The sequence below is a fragment of the Rhincodon typus genome, chromosome 7 (genome assembly GCF_021869965.1).
Source record: "Rhincodon typus isolate 14 chromosome 7, sRhiTyp1.1, whole genome shotgun sequence".
Lineage (NCBI taxonomy): Eukaryota > Metazoa > Chordata > Chondrichthyes > Orectolobiformes > Rhincodontidae > Rhincodon > Rhincodon typus.
In genome coordinates, this window is record NC_063338.1 from 59,298,317 (window position 1) to 59,316,881 (window position 18,565).

The 18,565-nt window shown below is 39.7% G+C and overlaps 1 protein-coding gene across 1 annotated transcript in view; it reads left to right on the forward strand.

Moving 5' to 3' along the window:
• Window positions 1–18,565, forward strand: part of xirp2b (xin actin binding repeat containing 2b) — a 92,532-nt gene that overhangs the window by 27,697 nt on the left and 46,270 nt on the right. Inside the window, exon 2 of the mRNA XM_048599221.1 lies at window positions 12,889–13,039. Within this exon, the coding sequence (XP_048455178.1) occupies window positions 12,889–13,039 (151 nt within the window). The remainder of the gene's footprint in view (window positions 1–12,888; window positions 13,040–18,565) is intronic.

Genomic DNA, 18,565 nt, shown 5'->3' on the forward strand with positions numbered 1-18,565 from the left:
TCTGAAGAAGGGTCTAGGCCCGAAACGTCAGCCTTCCTGCTCCTCTGATGCTGCTTGGCCTGCTGTGTTCATCCAGCTCTAAACCTTGTTATCTCGGATTCTTCAGCATCTGCAGTTCCTACGATCTCTGAGGTCAGCTAAACTCATTTGCCTATTAGAAAACTAGCTACATCTTCCATCTGGCTGGAAGGCAAGTTATCAGACTGGTGGCAAACTAATTGGCTGTTAACTTACCATTAAGGATCTTTGCTGCTGGCAAGTCAACCAAAAGGTGACCTATTGTAAAATAGCATATTGTATTGTTATAAAGCAGAGGTCGATCCCTCTCTGAGAACTAAAAACGAAACACCCAAAGAGGAGAATCTCGCCCCATAATCTGTAAAAGGCGTGTGCAAAGTGGTGTAACCTGCTTTTCAGTAACTTCATGTTGTTAAATAAAATAAATGCCTGACACTCACGTTAAAACTCAACAAATAGCAATTTATTTATCTATTTCTAACAGTGTACAAATTAACTGAACTATTAATAAGCCAAATAAATCCCTTCTAACTCTGAATTCTTCCTAAATATGGCAAGATTTTAATGGTATGCTGTTCCAATAAATATAAGGCCCACTTATATAAAAATATAGAATTTAGTCTCTCAAAAGTACAACCAGGTTACACGTCTTCTGAAATGTTTTGTACCTTCTCTGTTGATTCTTCTGTCAGGAATATTAACTAGTTGTGCCATTGGTACCATTGGTATTTAAATGCTGCTTTCTCTAAGGCATAGAGAAGGCTGTGACAGCCAGCAATTCTCTTTTGAGAGCTGAAGACCATTAGTTCTGGCAGGTGGCAGTTAGCTCTGGGGCTTTGTCTAACTGCCCCCTTTTATTCCCTTGATGACATTCCAATATTTCTTACAAAAGGATTTTTCCTAGGTTGTCAAAACCATCAGATTTAAATTTAATAAGTTTTTGGTATCTAAGTGCCTGGTTCAAAATGATTGGCTAAATTCAAAAGCTTATTGTCTTGGTAAAAACTGCCGCTTAGCCTGCTAACTACATGGCCTTTCAATACAAATGTTTCAATTCAGGTGCTCTCTGTGTGCTTCCAAACTTTCAAGCTGCTGCTCACAGGCATCCATTTTAAATCTCTAAGCATAGAAAAAACACATGATCTTTTAAAGGGACCATGCAATGCTTTTCCCCTGGCATTTTACAAACACCTAATTCTAACTTCCTGCCTCCCAATCCACAAGTGCTCTACCCAACTTCACAGCAATATTTAGATGTAACATATCTATCAGGTCTAAAACTATATGACCACTCATTGCAGGTTCCTCTAAGTGTAAGTCATGCTATAACTTTAGCATCATTGTGAAGTAGTGTTGCTAAATCTATTCCTATTCTCGAAGGTTTGGTCACATGACATTTGCTGCACTCTGCAAATGTTTTGGCATTGATTTGATGACTTGATATCTCAGCAGCTGAGGGTGCCAATGACTGCCACTGAAGGTTATAATTTTAAACAAGTGACCTGAGAGTGCTGATGCTAAAATTGAAGCTCAGGCATGGCAATGCATATTCTGTAATATTGGTAACTTAAGAACCAAGTACTTACTTGGCAAATTTATCATTGGTACAATTAGAACTTCATTATTTGGCTCGTCTGCTAAATACAAGTCACTTTGCTCCTGCTGGCCCATGACAATGAAACTAACAATGGAGGCAGACAAAGGCACAGTGAAATTCCTTTTGGCTTTTCTATTGCACTGTGAAATATTGCACATTGTGTGGCAAGCCTCCACTCTCATAAACTTAAGGGGTTGGAAACAGAAGCCAGCCGCAGAGTATGTCCCATTGGGGAACAACTTGATCTTGATGATAGACAATGTTCAGCACCATGGAAGGTACTAACATTCAGCAGATGAACATTGATAGTTCAGGACCAATAGAGACTAGAGTTGTGAACCACAATGTGGGAATACGTTTCTACTCTGTCACCCAGAGCAGCATCCATTCTGATTGACTCCCAGGCTATTTGCCTGGCATAAAATGTACAGAAATTTAGAATTGGAGTGACAAAAGTCTGAGGCAGAAGCCTATAAGCTACAGGAAGAACTTAGAGAGTGTGAATCAGAGAGAAAGTTGTGTGCTGTTGAGCAAAGCAATTGAAGGCTTTGTACTTCACATCAATGCTAAAGTTATACTACAGTCCTTTCTGCTGTAACGCGATAGTTGCGCTCTTGTGCGACCTCGCACTATAGAAAATCGCATAATAAAAATAACAGGGCTTATAGAAAAAATAGGGTTGGAGCAGAGCACCAAAAATATTACAGTACTCAAAATATAGTAGTTAGCCTAACACAAAGGATAGCACAGTTTAAATAAATGTTAAATTCATATCTAATAATGAAATAATACAGTAAATTTAACACTTTACCTTGAAAAAAATTGAAGATTACTTGATGGGGGAGGAGGATGGTTTTGAGATTGCTGAATGCTTAAGTCAGGGGCTGAGGGTCATCAACATCACCTTCACATGTAGTTGTGGTTGCAGGTTTAGGGTGAAAAATAGTTAATTCAGAAGTGGTTGGCTATGATTCATTGCCTTCTTACTGTTTCTTGGGGGTTGGCTTAAGAAAGACGTCTAGTTTTTGCTGCTTTGGCATTTTTCTTAATAAAGAAGCTGTTCATAGGGTGCCTTGTTCCACGAATTGCTATCCTGCTGCGTTCTGCATTGAAATCATTGTCTTCTAAGAACTGAGTCTGTTTCTCAACTTCCCTCAGGGGGACAAAAGACAAAAGAGAAGTGGAAAGCTCTCATGGTGCTACATCCTGGATTTCATCATCTTCACCTCCAGCTTCCATTTCCCCCTCAGCAACAAGTTGTTGTAGATCAGCTGTAGAGATGTTTTCATAGTGGGACTCTATAGGGAGACCCATTGTACAATAGCATATGGTATTGTTATAAAGTGGAGGTTGATTCCCCTCTGAGAACTAAAACCGACACACCCAAAGAGGAGGACCTCGCCCCATAATCTGTAAAAGGAGTGTGCAAAATGGTGCCACTTTTCAGCAACTCCCTTTGGGGAGGCGATGGCCTAGTGGTATTATTGCTGGACTGTTAATCCAGAGACCTAAATAATATTCTGGGGACCCAGGTTCAAATCCCGCTGTGGTAGATGGTGGAATTTGAATTCAATAAAAATATTTGGAATTAAGAATCTAATGATGACTATGAATCCATTGTTGATTGTCAGGAAAATCTCATCTGGTTCACTAATGTCATTTAGGGAAGGAAACTGTCATCCTTACCTGGTCTGGCCTACATGTGACTCCAGACCCACATCAATGTGGTTGACTCTGAACTGCCCTCTGGGGAATCAGGGATGGGCAATAACTGCTGCCTAACCAGTGATGCCTTCATCCTGTTAAAGAATAAAACAAAATCTAGTGATTAAATAAAATAAATCCCTGACACTCACTTTAAAAATCAACAAGTAACAATTTATTTACCTAACCCTAACTGTGAACAAATTAACTAAACTATTAACAAACCAAACAAATCCCTTCTAACTCCCATCTACTCCCAAATAAAGCAAGATTCTAATGGTATGCTGTTCCAATAAATACAAAGCCTGCTTATACAAAAAAAAGATAGAATTTAGTCTCTCGAAATTACCCCAGGTTACTTGTCTTCTGAAATGTTCTGTGCTTCTCCATTGATTCTTCTGCCAGGAATATTAACTAGTTGTGCCATTGGTACCGTTGGTATTTAGATGGTGCTTCCTCTAAGACAGAGGATGCTGTGAGAGCCAGCAATTCTCTTTTGAGAGCTGAAGGCCGTTAGCTCTGGCAGATGGCAGCTAGCTCTGGGACTTTGTCCAACTGTCCCAGAACTGCTTTCTTGTTGTGCTCTGCATTGCAATCATTGTCTTCTAAGAGCTGCAACTGCTTTTCAACCTCCCTCAGGATAGAAGACAAAAGAGATGTGGAAAGCTCTCATGGTGCTGCATCCTAGACTTCTTCTTCATCTCCAACTTCCATTTCTCCCTCAGCAACAAGTTGTTGTAGATCAGCTGTAAAGGAGTCTTCACAGTGGGACTCAAGCAGCTCTTCAACATCCTCATTCTCCGCTTCTTCAAATCCAACGTGCTTTGCAAGAGCAACATGATGTTCTTTGATTCTTGGGAGCTCCTCTGACAGTTCAAAGCCTGTAAAGCATGAATAAAATCTGGGTGAAGCTTCCACCAAACTTCATGCAAGCAGTCCTTACTGACATCACCCTAGGCTTCCACCACAACGTCAATAGCATTCTTGATGTTAAAGCTCTTCCAAAATTGAAGAACACTGTCCTTATTATCCCCCTCAGTAGCTGCAATCAGACTCTTAAATGTGTGCAGTAAATAATTAGCTTTAAAAGCAGCTATTACACCCTGGTCCATGGGTTGAAAGAGTGAGGTTGTATTTGGAGGTAGAAATAGCACTTTGATGTTTTCAGAAAGCTCAGCAATGGTGGGAGGATGGCTTGGCACATTAGCCAGGATGAGGAGAATCTTGAAATCCAAATTGTCTTCCTGCAATACTTTCTGAAAACATCTTCCAAAACATCAACAATAAGGTCAGAAGAAAATTGCCCTGTCATCCACCCTCTTTGGCTTCACCTAAAGTAAACACCTAGAGTAGACTTAAGGTAACCTTTCAAGGCTCATGGGCTGGCAGTATGGTACACCACCACAGGCTTAATCTTCAAGTCTCCACTGGCATTGACAGCCAACAGCACAGTCATACGATCCTTTGCCACCTTGAGCATGTGTTTCATTCTTAGAAATGTAGGTTCTTGATGGCATTCACTTCCAGTATAAACCTGTCTCATTCAAATTGAAAAATTGATCTAAGATGTAGCCTTCTTTCTCAATCAATTTTTTTCACTATGGGAGGAAATGTCATCGTATGCTCCTTATCTGCACTGGCAGCTTCACCACATAACTTTACATTATGAAAAGCATAGCAGTTCTTAAAACCAGCAAACCAGCCACTACTAACACTAAAGGCGGGCATATCTGCATGATTTTCACCTTTTTTCTTTAGGCCTTCATAAATTGAAAAGGTTTTCTCTTTTATGGTGAGAAAGCTTGCCCCAGATTGCTTTTTCATTTGATCTTCTATCTACACACTTAGAAACCGTTCCATCTCTTCAAGTTCCTTTGGCTGTGACCTCATAGATTTACTAGCAGTCAGGCTTGTTCCAGCAATACAGCTTGCTTTAAATTTTTTTTTGCATTGTTTCTAATGGTGCGTAACGTCTTTATTTCTGTTGCATGAACAATATCACATGTTCTTTCATTACGTTCAAAATGCTTTATAACATCTAGCTTCTCTTCAAGGGTTACAGACTTTCTTTTACTTTCACCACCTGCAATTTTATCACCAGGATGCTTCTTGTAAACATTTTTGTTACTTTGTCCTCCCATATTTATGGGTAATACAGCAAAATTTGCAAAAAAAAGAACAAAAATTACAGAGTACCTTTCAAAAAGCACTTCACAACAAAGCACGTGAGCCAACTGAACATGTGATGTTGACGCAGAGACTTGATGGCATAAACTTTGTATTCCTCCGGACACCTTGTCACTTAAAGTGTTGGGGATGGAATTGCATAATAGCCAACACATGTATGCGAAAGTTCATGTTTTACAAACAGTGTTCACCTATTCATCAATTGCGTTGTAGCCAATTTGCGTTTGACAAAACACGTGTAATAGCAGAAAGGACTGTATTAATGTGGGGGTCTCATTTTGGACTTGTCCTACATCCTGTGCAAGTTTTGTATCTCTTTGATTTGTCACTGCACATGTAAAAACAGTTCTTGTAATTTCTTTTTTACCAAGTTATTTCAGTGGTTGATTTTAGAAATTTTGTTGTTGCAATCAGGAAAAGAAAGCTAAGCTTTGTTTCTGATTATAATTGTGTCTTGGTAAACTTGAAAAACAGAACCAAAAGTGTGAAGACTAGGAGAATGAAACTCTTCCATTTTTGTTACAAATGTTCCTGCCATTGAAAAAGTTGAACAAATTTAGTCTTATGTGAACAATGATAGAAAGAAGAATATTTCTTCTGTTGCATCTATTCATGTGATGATGCTCAATTAAATGTCAGCAAAATTACTTATGCAGTATCATTTATTCTCTCATCCATACTGAACCTCTCTTTTGGGTCTCCCTCACTATTATTGCTATGTGGTGGAATGGTAGCCAGGATCAGGTAGTATCAGAATACTTGGAATAGTCTGAAATCTGAGCTGTTCCAAGATGCTCTCAGAAGTGGCATCACTGGAGCAATCTATTGAAGAGGGAAACTCAATACATGATTTTGTGACAAAAAAAAATCACCTTTTCCTAAGTTGCAAATAAAATTTTAATAGAAGCACAACTAATTGGAGTAGGGAAGAAGTTTGAAAAAAGAGTAGCTATTGTTTCTTTTTAAGATTAGATTTGTTTGATTTGTGTTTAGGACAGGCAACTGAGTTACTGAGTTATTAATGCAGGGTTTGTATTCAATTGGTCTGGATTCTTTAATTCACCAGTGCAGGCGAAATCCCTTGTTACATGTGATCTTATCTCCGTGATGTGAAATTACTTTGCTGTAATTGGAACTTGTTTTTGATCCCTGCGAGATTTTTTTGTGGCAATGACACTGATTACTGTTGTAAGTTACAGTTTGTCTTAATTACTAGCTAAATGGAAGTGCAGGCCTTGTTGCATATAAGGACAGATTTTGTGAGGCAAGGGAAACTATGGAAAAACTTGTTGGGAGCAACATGGTTTTAACATTAGTAAGCATGCATTTCATTTGTTTCCCAACAGGCTCCCCATCAGAGAGCCAATCTGATTGACAGTCTTGATTCCTTGTTGAGCAGAAAAACGGCAGTTGGAGCTTAATCCAGACAAGTGAGAGGTGCTGCATTTTTGGAGGTCAAATGCAAGACGAATATATACAGTAAATGGCAGGACCCTTAGGAACATTAATATACAGAGGGTTGTTGGGTGCAAGTCAATAACTCCTTGAAAGTGGCAGCACAAGTGGATAAGGTGGTAAAGAATGCATATGGCATGCTTGCCTTCATCAATGACAGTGAGGGAATGGCAATATATTTCTAAATTAGGATGGTGAGTGGCTTGGAATGGAACTTACATGTGATGTTCCCATGTATCTGCTGCCCTAGTCCTTCTAGATGGAAGTGATCATGGGTTCAGAAGGGACTGTCAAAGATCTTTGGTGAATTTCTGCAGTTCATCTTGCAGATAGTGCTACTGAGTGTCGGTAATGGAGGGAGTAGATGCTTGTGCATCTGGTGCCAATCAAGATTTGTCCTGGAAGCTTCTTGAGTTTTGTTGGAGCTGCACTCATTCAGGCAAGCGTAGAATACTCCATCACACTCCTGACTTGTACTTTATAAATGGTGGACAAGTTCTGGGGAGTCGGGAGGTGAGTTACTCACTGCAGTATTCCTCGCCTCTTGGTCTATGTCTTTGAATGCTATGACATTTCAGGTACTCATCTACATATTTTTAAAGGTTGTGAAGTTTTCTGCCTCTATTACCCTCTGAGGCAGTTCATTCCAGACCGCCAGCACTCTGTGTGAAAAGCTTTGCTCAGATCATTTCTAAATCTCTTGTCCTCCAGCTTAAAATTATAACCCTTCTTTATTGATCCTCTAATTATGGGGAAGAGCTTCTTTCTGTCCATCCTGTCCCTGCCCGTCCTAATCGAACACACCTCAATCAGGTCCCACCTCAGCTTTTTCTGCTCTAAAGAAAACAACTCAAGCTTATCAAGTCTCTCTAAATAGCTAAATTGCTGTTGATTAAAATGCCATCTGTAGCATTCATTTCAAGAGGGTTAGAATACAACAGCAAAGGTATACTGCTCAGCCTGTATAAGGCTCTGGTCAGACTGCATTTGGAATACTTTGAGAAGTTTTGGGCACCATATCAAAGGAAGGTTGTACTGGCCTTGGAGGTTCACAAGAATGATCCCAGGTTGAAGGGCTTGCCATATAAGGAGTGGTTGAGTACTCTGTTTCTGTATTTGATGGTGTTTAGAAGGATGAGGGAGAATTTGATTGAAACTTAGAGAATACCGAGAGACCTGGGTAGAGTGGACATTGAGAAGATGTTTCCACTAGTAGGAGAGACAGCCTCAGAGTGAAGGGTCAATCAAACCTTTAAAACTGAGATGAGGAGGAATTTCTTCAGCCAGATGATGGTTAATCTGTGGAACTTGTTGCCGCACAGGTCTGCAGATGTCAAGGCATTGAGTGTATTTAAGACAGATTTAGATAAATTCTTGATTAGTAAAGAGATCAAAGGTTATGGGGAGAAGACAGGAGAATGGAGTTTAACAATGATTGAATGGCGGAGCAGACTCGATGAGCCAAATGAGTTAATTCTGCTCCTTCGCCTTATTGTCTTATGATGTGTAATATCATTTTTGCTGGTCCCGATTGAGTTGTACCCAAGTGAGAGATGAGGAGCCTTTTCAGATATCCCAAGGATAAAGAAGTTGTAATGGCCTAGCATTGCTCATTTCTTAATATCAACTGACTCCTTGACTGCAGATAGCCTCAAATGTCACAGATCCTTGAAATGTGATGGTGAGGACTGTAGCCAAGATTCTGTACCTCAGTGAGGCTAACTGCAATGTGCAGGCATTATCATGAGCCTGCCCTGCTATCATATCATTCCACATTTAAATGCATCTTGGGAGTGAGAGTACAGAATCAGTGATGATTCCACACGTTTCTGGCAGGAAAGTTCCATTCTGTTTAGCATTTTATCAAGGGAGTGCACACAGGCTGGAAGCAGTACAATGGAAAGATGCCCATCTCCATCGTGTTGTACTGGTTTACCGTGAAAAGCTGCACAAAGCAATGCCACTCATAGGTTCAACAAGCATTTCAAGGCAATTTAACAGCATATGCACACTCTGAACCATTAATGAGTTACCAATGATGGAAGGATCATAAGTAGATTCCTCGGGATTTGTCTCAACTTGATGGCAATATTGAAGAACTTCACTACCCATCTCTCACATGTCATATCCTGGCAGACACATTAAGAACTATCTTATCTTCGTGCCATGCAAATTTAGGGCATTCTCTCACTATCTACTGCTCTTTTCCTAATGGTCATGGAGGCCAAGATATGCATGGACATTTGGAAGTGGGATCACATGAAAATATCATGCACACAATCACATGGATAATGCAACATTTATTCAGAAACACTAAAGGTCAAGGACTGCAGTAATAACTAGGTTCACATATCCTTTGCTCTAAGCGGGGACTGCTTACCGTAGAGTCATAGAGTTAAAGAGACATACAGCACATAAACAACCCATCGATCCAACTCGTCCATTCCAACCAGATATCCTAAATAAATTTAGTCCCATTTGCCAGCATTTGGTCCATTTCCCTTTAAACCTTTCCTGTTCATGTACCCATCCTTTCAAATGTTGCAATTGTATCAGCCTCCACCACCTCCTCTGGCAGTTTATTCTATACCCGCACCACCCTCTGTGTGAAAAAGTTGCCCCTTAGGTCACTTGTAAATCTTTACCCTCTCTATTACCTTAAGCCTATGCCCTCTAGTTTTGGACTCCCCTACCCTGGGGACATGACCTTGGCTGTTCACCCTATCCACATTACTCATGATTTTATAAACTTCTGTAACTCAGCCTTTGACGTGCTAGGGAAAATAGCCCCAGCCTATTAAACCTCTCCCTAAACCTCAAGCGCTCCAACCCTGGCAACATCCTCATAAATCTTTTCTTAGCCATTTTAAGTTTCACAACATCTTTTCTATAGCAAGGAGACCAGAGTTGAACATAGTATTCCAAAAGTGGTCTAACCAATATCCTGTACAGCTGCAAAATGACCAACCCCTCCCACCAGAAGATACAAAAGCTTAAACACACGTACCAACAGGTTCAAGAACAGCTTCTTCCCTGCTGTTATTAGACTGCTGAATGGACCTCTCAAACTTCAAATCTAATGCTGATCTTGCTTTTGTACACCTTGTGTGCAATCGTAACTTTGTATGGTTTGCTCTATTCAATCACTCTATGATCTGTGTGTCCTTGTGTGTCCATGTATGTTATGATATGCCTGTACTGCATGCAAAACAAAATTTCTCATTGTTCTTTGATGCATGTGACAACAATAAATCAAATTGAATCAAATCTCAACTTCTATACTCAATGCACTGACCAATAAAGGCAAGTGTACCAAACACCTTCTTCACCACCCTGTCTACAAGTGACTTCACTTTCAAGGACCTATGAACCTGCACCACAAGGTCTCCTTGTTCGGCAACATTCCCCAGGACCTTACTGTTCAGTGTATAAGTCCTGCCCTGACTCGCCCCAACAAATTGCAGCACTTCATATTTATCTAAATTAAACTCCATCTGCCACTCCTTGGCCCATTTGCCCATCTGATCAAAATCCATTTGTATTCTGAGGTAACCTTCTTTGCTGTCCACTACACTATCAATTATGGTGGCATCTGTAAACTAAAAAACAAACCTTCTATATTCACATCTAAATCATTTATGTAAATGACAAAAAGCAGTGGACCCAGCACCAATCCTTGTGGCACACTGCTGGTCACAGGCCTCCAGTTCAAAAAACAAACCTCTACCACCATTCTCTGTCGCCTACCTTCAAGTCAATTTTGCATCCAAACAGATAGCTCTCCCTGTATTCCATGTAATTTAACCTTGCTAACCAGTCCACCAGATAAACAACATAATCAAATCAATTAAATGAAGTCTAAACCTAGCTCATTCATTCTGCAAGGGATGGCTATGATGTTATTTCTGGCATGTTGAGTTCTATAATGCTTTACTCTGTCATGCTGTCTTAGAACACCCACCTGATAGATGTTCTGATCATCGGCCTCATCTTCATCTTCAGAAAATTGCTGTTGATCCAGAATTTCATTTGTATCGGGCCAGGAGTGGTCTTGGTGTATTCTGCATTTCTACCTCCATACAATGTGGATAGGATACCAAATAAGGACACTCCCAAGAGAGAACATGTAGCAAGTAGAATAGGGAGATAAAGTGTAATTTCCATTGTGCATACAGGCATTATGGTTTACTGAGCTTAAATACAATTGACTGTATTCAAACTGTTAGGTACACTTTTGATTTATTTCAAAAAGTGGGCCCTGGAGTCAGTCAATCTAATTCTATCTTCATGGTATGTGCTCATTTGGTCCATTTAGCATGACTGGATGGCTGTTAACTGATTTCAGGGTGAGCTGATGAAATGAAATCTTACACCAGTGTAAAATTAAGCGCATAGAACAGTTAAGGAAAGAAGGAGGCCAACAGTTCATCAAATTGGAGCCAACTCCCAGTAGTCTTACAAGTTTTTTTCCCCTTCAGGTGCTTATCTAATTTCCTTTTGAAAACAATGACTAAATCTGCTTCTACCATGCTGTCAGGCAAACACTTGAGTTATTTAAATATATCACCTTCAGTTCTTTTGCCAAACAGTTTAAAACTGTGTCCTCTGCTTCTCAATCCTTGGACAAAGGTGAATAGTTTTTCTAATTGACTCTGTCTAGAACCCCACATAATTTTTAAACACTTCTACCAAATCTCCTGTTAATCTCGTATTCTCTAAAGATAGATTAGTCCAGTCTATCGATATAAGTGAATTTTCTAGTGCTTTTCATGTAAATCTTATCAGCAGCATTGCTAAATCTTCTTATCCTGCCAGACTTGGACACAATATTTCAGTTCAGACTGAACCAAAGTTTCACAAAGTTTCAATATAACTTGATTGCTTTTGACCTCCAAGCTAGTTTAGAATTATACTCTTATCACCTCTCCCTTGTTCTTCCCAGCCAGGTGTATCTTCCATGCGTCTTTTCACCAACCTATCTGTGTCATGTTCAAGTCTATCATCATCATCCTCATAGTTCACAATACCTCCTCTGCAAATTTTGAAGTTAGGCCTTGTAGACCCAAGTCAAAGTCATTAAAAGTGATCATGAAAAGCAGTGTGCTGATACTGATCCTTGGGGAACACCACTATATGTATACACCCCATCCGAAAAACAGCCACTCACCACTCCTCTCAACTCAGACAACTTTGCTAATACTGTCCTTTCTCCCCATGGGCTTTAACTTAGCTGACAAGTATGTTATGTGGCACTTTATCAAATGTCATTTGGGTCCTATATAAACCACATCAACTGTACTGAAACAACAATCACCTCACAACAAAACTCAAGCAAGTTAGTTAGACACAACTTTCCTTTAACAACTGTGTGCCAGTTTTTCAGGCTAAGCAGGGTAAGTTAATAAAAACAACTGGGAACGGGCTGCTTCAACATTTCAATTCAAACTGTACAATGTGCGCTTTTGTGTTTATTTGCAAGCTCCACATCTGACATGGCACAAGGTTAAATATAAAACAGCACAACATTTTTGAAGAGCTGAATTCAGTTGGAGTACACTCTGGAAAGGTCCTTGACAATGAATTACGATTTATAGTTTTGAATTAACTAAATTAGCTTACTATGAATGATAAATGAAATAATGGCTTTTGCTTTCTACACAGCACTCACTACCTATTGTTTATTCAATGATGTCATTCTTCCTGCTTTATAAAAACCTGTAACTGATCAGCAGAAACATGTACTAAGGAACTTGTCTGTAAGACATTTGCATTCTGAAACTTATGTGGTATGCTCTGTGCTTTTCTGTCTGCCTATTTTAATGACAGCTGATAAATGGTGTTGAACTCAATGATAAGTGTAAGAGGAAAACCACAGATGTTTCCAAATAACTGTTAGTGTGACAGTTTTTGCCTTTACAATTTTACAGGAACTGAGAGGTAGAGGTTCACTCTCTCCAGCTTCAAATCAGCAGTCTCAAAGTCCTTCAGACAGTTCTTTAAGTAATCTGGATTGTAAGGTTAGAGGAGAACTGGAGGAAGCAATGTCCTTGGACAGCAAGGAAACAAACACCAATGAGGGTAAGTGCAATAACAATTAAAAATACCCAATACAATAAAGCTGCCTATAGCATGCTAGATTTGCTTTCGAACTGCATTTTTCAGTTCTTTAATCCTTGATAGTCATGACAAAATGAAGTTTTTTTCATGTTTCTTCATTTATGTTGTTCATCGTTCCCTCAAACTTTTTTTTAACCTTTTTTGTCCTTGAAAGATGAAAGCTGTTCCTTCAATCAGCCAGGGAATTATCTTCTACCTCATCTTGCCTTGCCCGTTAGCTTCTCATTGGGTTAGATAGCTTATCCTCCTGATCAGTATGATTTAGAAAAGTAAACTGCTGTTTCTTATTTAGCGTGAAGAACTGATAAGAGTTTGCACTTACTTTTTGTAAATCTTCATTGCAGAAAATGTGTGACTTTTACTTATAATTTTATTGCAATGGCACGATGAAGATTAAGATCTCATTGTGGGATACATGCCAACATGACAACAAACCAGCTTCCCACTTATTGTCTCTGCATATCAAAGTCAGCATGTATCATGGCATATTCACAGTAAAGAAGCTTAAAGCTAGTGTGCGTTATCAATCAGGGCTGTTGTGGTGTTGTGGTGATTTCACTAGTTTTGGACCAGAAGTCCCATCTGCTCCAGAGTTGTGTCATAACGTGACTGGATAGGTTGATTAAAAATGCCTACCCTGCCAATCATTATCTTATTCTGTGAGAAAGTGAAAGTACAATATTTTCCTTATTTTGCTCTTCCATCACATGGAGATTGGGACAAATAAATGATTGTGATTAGCCACAATGAAAATACATAATGTGACGTCCTAATACAGGGCATAGAACTTCATTGTACTGAGCAAACTGCTTACTATAATAGAATCTCAAGTCAAATGTAGCTGCTAAGAACATAATGACTCATACCATATGCTAATTGTAATCCTCAAAACCTAAAATAGAAATGGTTTATTGTGCTTGTGTTTGTATAAAGTGCTGCTTATTTTGGTTACAAAATGTTTATAATGAGCTAATATTTTGAAAGAAACCATCTATGGATAGTGTGGAATAGAAATCTTCTCCCCTTCCATTTTTGACATTTTAAATCAAAGAACTACGTATGTTTATGTCCCTTGTATGCTAACAACTATAACACTAAACTTGTATCGGGTTATCCCGATCACCAGCCATAACTTCAGCAGAAGATCAGTGGACACCCTAAAGCTAAAACACAAATCTATCAGCCTCCTTGCTCTCTCTCTCTGACTTTTATGCCCATACCTGTCGCTTGTGCAAATGGGTTTGGTAGCAGTCAAAGCACTCTGGATCATCTGAATAAATGGACTAAAATGGCAGATGAAGGTAAATGAAAATAATTTTAAAACCAAACACTTGGAAAGGTGAAATTTTACTGCACACAATAAATAATTATTCATATTAGCAAGGTTGTAAAAGTATTTGGAGTCAGTTATTAATTATTCATAAAATATTGATTTAAGTCTGCAAACAGAAGTCTAATCAGCTCGTGATACAAGTTTCAAGGACATTTAGAGGAAATGAAAACAAGTTGTTTAAGCCCTGTTGACACAATGGGTTTCAACCTGGGTCCCCAGAATGCTATCTGTGTCTCTGGATTAACAGTCCAGCGATTATACCACTAGGCCATCACCTCCCATAATCTGGCCATTAGTCTAGTTTTGAATTACAGACTTCTTTGTTAAATTCAAATTAAAACACCTGACATAGCCAGGTTACTGAACAGGAAGTGATTGGGCCAACAGGAACAAATTAACTTATGATTAATGGAAAACATTTAAAAGATGTAAAGCAAGTGTTTCTGTGAGAGCAGGAACACCTCTGTATTATAATTGGCTCATAGTTATGATTATTCACATACGTTTATACAAAGTAATTCGCCCCAAATCTAGCTGCTATCAGATTCCTTTGGCTCTTTCTGCCTTATCTCAATACTGCTCTGGCTTCTTCATCATTCTCAACATTACCACTGGCTCCCTCAATATTTCTGCCATCGACCGGATGCAAATGGTGCGCAGACTACCTGGCATCATCCAACCAGATTCCTAAACAAGAAGGGTTTTCACTTATTCAATGTCCTGCTCGTATGTGATCAGTGTCAGCAATTCTTGTGGGTGCACTCCCTCCAGAGAACTGTCACTGACAGTTACATACGGTGAATGTTTGCTCTCCTGTACAATCTCCAAGGCTGATGCATAGGTGATAAAGCAGATATGGCTAATGACCCCACAGGCCAACCCTCAGACTGATACTGAACAAGGCTACAATGCTGTCCATGCATCCACTAGGACCATTGTTGAACAGAATATTGATTTCCTGAAGATGGGTTTCATTTTCCTGCTGCATGGGAGAATGGCAAATTGCATATAAGTAAGGCAACAATAAGTAGAATTGAGATGGAAATGCATACAAATAGGCCCCTTGCTACTAATTAGTGAGATTCCCCTCTCACTGTTAAAACCTCAGGTAGAAAATTAACATTTTTTTCTCACCATAAGAATCTTATTTTCCGATCTTACAATTTCTTTTCAACCGTTTCGCCATTGCCAATATTATTCAGTGTCTGAGAAGATTCTGCCCTGTATGTTTCTACCTAACTGACTGCTTCCACTTTCTCTTTCTTGAACAATAAAGACTATTTTATGATTCCCTTCTTTGTATGATGGCATGAACATTTAACAGTTTTGATGGACTAAACTTTCCAAGTCTAGCAAGCTGAAGATTTCTAACCCAAATCCTCCTGGCTTAGGGAACCTCACAAGCTATTGCAGTGACTGGTTTGCTCTGAACTGAACTGACTCCTGCTGGGAGACAATCTATTCTTTTCTCAACTGAGCTCTGATTGGAGAGAAACTGGAATGTGTATCTGAATTGTACTCTTCATTCTTCTCAACTAAAACTCTGGTATTTTCTGAACTGAACTTAAAACAAAACTATAGGCTTAATTTGTTTACATTTGCTGTTATCAACCCAAAAGTGTAAACATCTTATTCCATTACCCTTCTAGGGAGCTCTAAGGACCTTTAAACTGTGTAGCCTTTGTTCTTCTTGTCTGTGCCAGATACTGTCTCTTTAAACTTATTAACTATGTTTGTGTTTCTGTGTTTAATTTCATGTTTTTCTTATTTTTTATCTTGGGGTTGGCAGATAATAAAATTTCTCTTTCTTTCACTCTTAGTAATTGACACTTTTAGTTTGATTTAATTAACCACATTTTAATTGATGAGTGATACAGCTAGCTGCATGTTAAAAAGTCATAAAGTATTTATTGCGACCAATAAAGAGGGGGTTTAAATGAAAACAGGTGAGTCAACTACCCCTCCTCACTTGATTATAACAATGTGAATCCTTAATGAGCTGCATACAGCTGTGGATGGAGGGGTTACTGCCAAAAAGATATATAATCTAACAAAACAAAAACCAGAAGAACTGCAGATGCTGTAAATCAGAAACAAAAACAGAAATTGCTGGAAAAGCTCAGCATGTCTAGCAGCATCTGTGGAGAGAAATCAGAGTTAACGTTTTGGGTCCAGTGACCCCTTCATCACTCATTTAAACTAACATCTTTACACATTTCACTAGTTTCTTTTTTAAAATACTAGCACTTTGGTAGATGTAACTGAGGGAATTTACTATTTCTCATTGTAAGAAGAATTATTTTTGTCTCAGACAAAAGATTACTACAGCTTCTTCAACTTTCATTGCTTTTCCCAAGTACCTCAAGTGTTAAATCTTTTGAAATGAATTATATTTGCTCTTGCTTCGCAAAAGTTTTACTTAACAAACTTTGTTCATAATTTTGTCTGATATATGGCCTGTCAGAATATTATTTTGCTATCCATCAGTCAGAGAGACCAGAAAAAAGACATAAAGTACTAATTTCCATTGGGTTTTTTAGTAATATACTGGGTTTATTGTTCACATTGGGCATGCTAATTCCCAGATAAATTTGTACTAACCTTGACTGTAAATACTTAATCTCCTGAGGGGAAAGGAAAGGACAAGTAATCTACCCCCAGTTAAAGTAAGTCTAAATTATCCAGCTGTTTCAATTCTCTACACTTTAAACAGAATTGGCAAACTGGCTTGATCTCCCAGACCTTCATGAATATGATTCAGTGGAAAATACGTCTGTCTATCCACGAACCTCCCACTGTCACTATGGCAGCAAATTTAAATGGCATCATCATCATTACATTTCCCAAATCAGGGCTAAAATGTTGATCCATCTTCCAGCGTTCAAGTTAAAGGGAAAATAAAGCTCGACATTAAACTTCAGCCTCTTCTTTTACAGTTCTTTTCAACCATTTTGGAGAAATTATCAATGCACATCATTAATCTCTCTTGTTCTGACTCAGTCAGAGTGTTGAGAGCCTCTGTAGCAGTTCTGGGGAGGCTGGACATTGCTGAGACAGGCAGGAGGCCTCAGGGTACCTCAAAACCAATATGCCTTTTCTGAAGGGTCTAGGCCCGAAACGTCAGCCTTCCTGCTCCTCTGATGCTGCTTGGCCTGCTGTGTTCATCCAGCTCTGCACCTTGTTATCTCTGCATTCAGACAGCTTTCTAAAGTTTACAGATTCTGCTGAATGGAGGGAACTATTTTGGGGGAGAACTATAGAATCTTGGGCTTTGATGCACCTTCACCACCAAACTTTTTGCCAAAGGGAGGCTGCCTCTGTGATTCTAGTAGCCTCCTTACATGACAAAGCAATTCTGTCATCAGCACAATGTTGGCTGCCTTGTCAATAGATCTTAACAAATCATTAAGTTTCTAAGATAACAAGGTGTAGAGCTGGATGAACACAGCAGGCCAAGCAGCATCAGAGGAGCAGGAAAGCTGACGTTTCGGGCCTAGACCCTTCTTCAGAAATGGGGGAGGGGAAGGGGGTTCTGAAATAAATAGGGAGAGAGGGGGAGGCGGATAGAAGATGGATAGAGGATAAGATAGGTGGAGAGGAGACAGACAGGTCAAAGAGGCAGGGATGGAGCCAGTAAAGGTGAGTGTAGGTGGGGAGTTAGGGAGGAGATAGGTCAGTCCAGGGAGGACGGACAGGTCAAGGGGGCGGGATGAGGTTAGTAGGTAGGAGATGGGGTTGGGGCTTGACGTGGGAGGAGGGGATAGGTGGGAGGAAGGACAGGTTAGGGAGGTGGGGACAAGCTGGGTTGGTTTTGGGATGCAGTAGGGAGAGGGGAGATTTTGAAGCTTGTGAAGTTCACATTGATACCATTGGGCTGCAGCGTTCCCAAGCGGAATATGAGTTGCTGTTCCTGCAACCTTCGGGTGGCATCGTTGTGGCACTGCTGGAGGCCCAGGATGGACATGTCATCTGAGGAATGGGAGGGGGAGTTGAAATGGTTTGCGACTGGGAGGTGCAGTTGTTTAGTGTGAACCAAGCGGTCCCCAAGCCTCCGCTTGGTTTCCCCGATGTAGAGGAGGCCGCAATGGGAACAGCGGATACAGTATACCACATTAGCAGATGTGCAGTTGAACATCTGCTTGATGTGGAAAAGT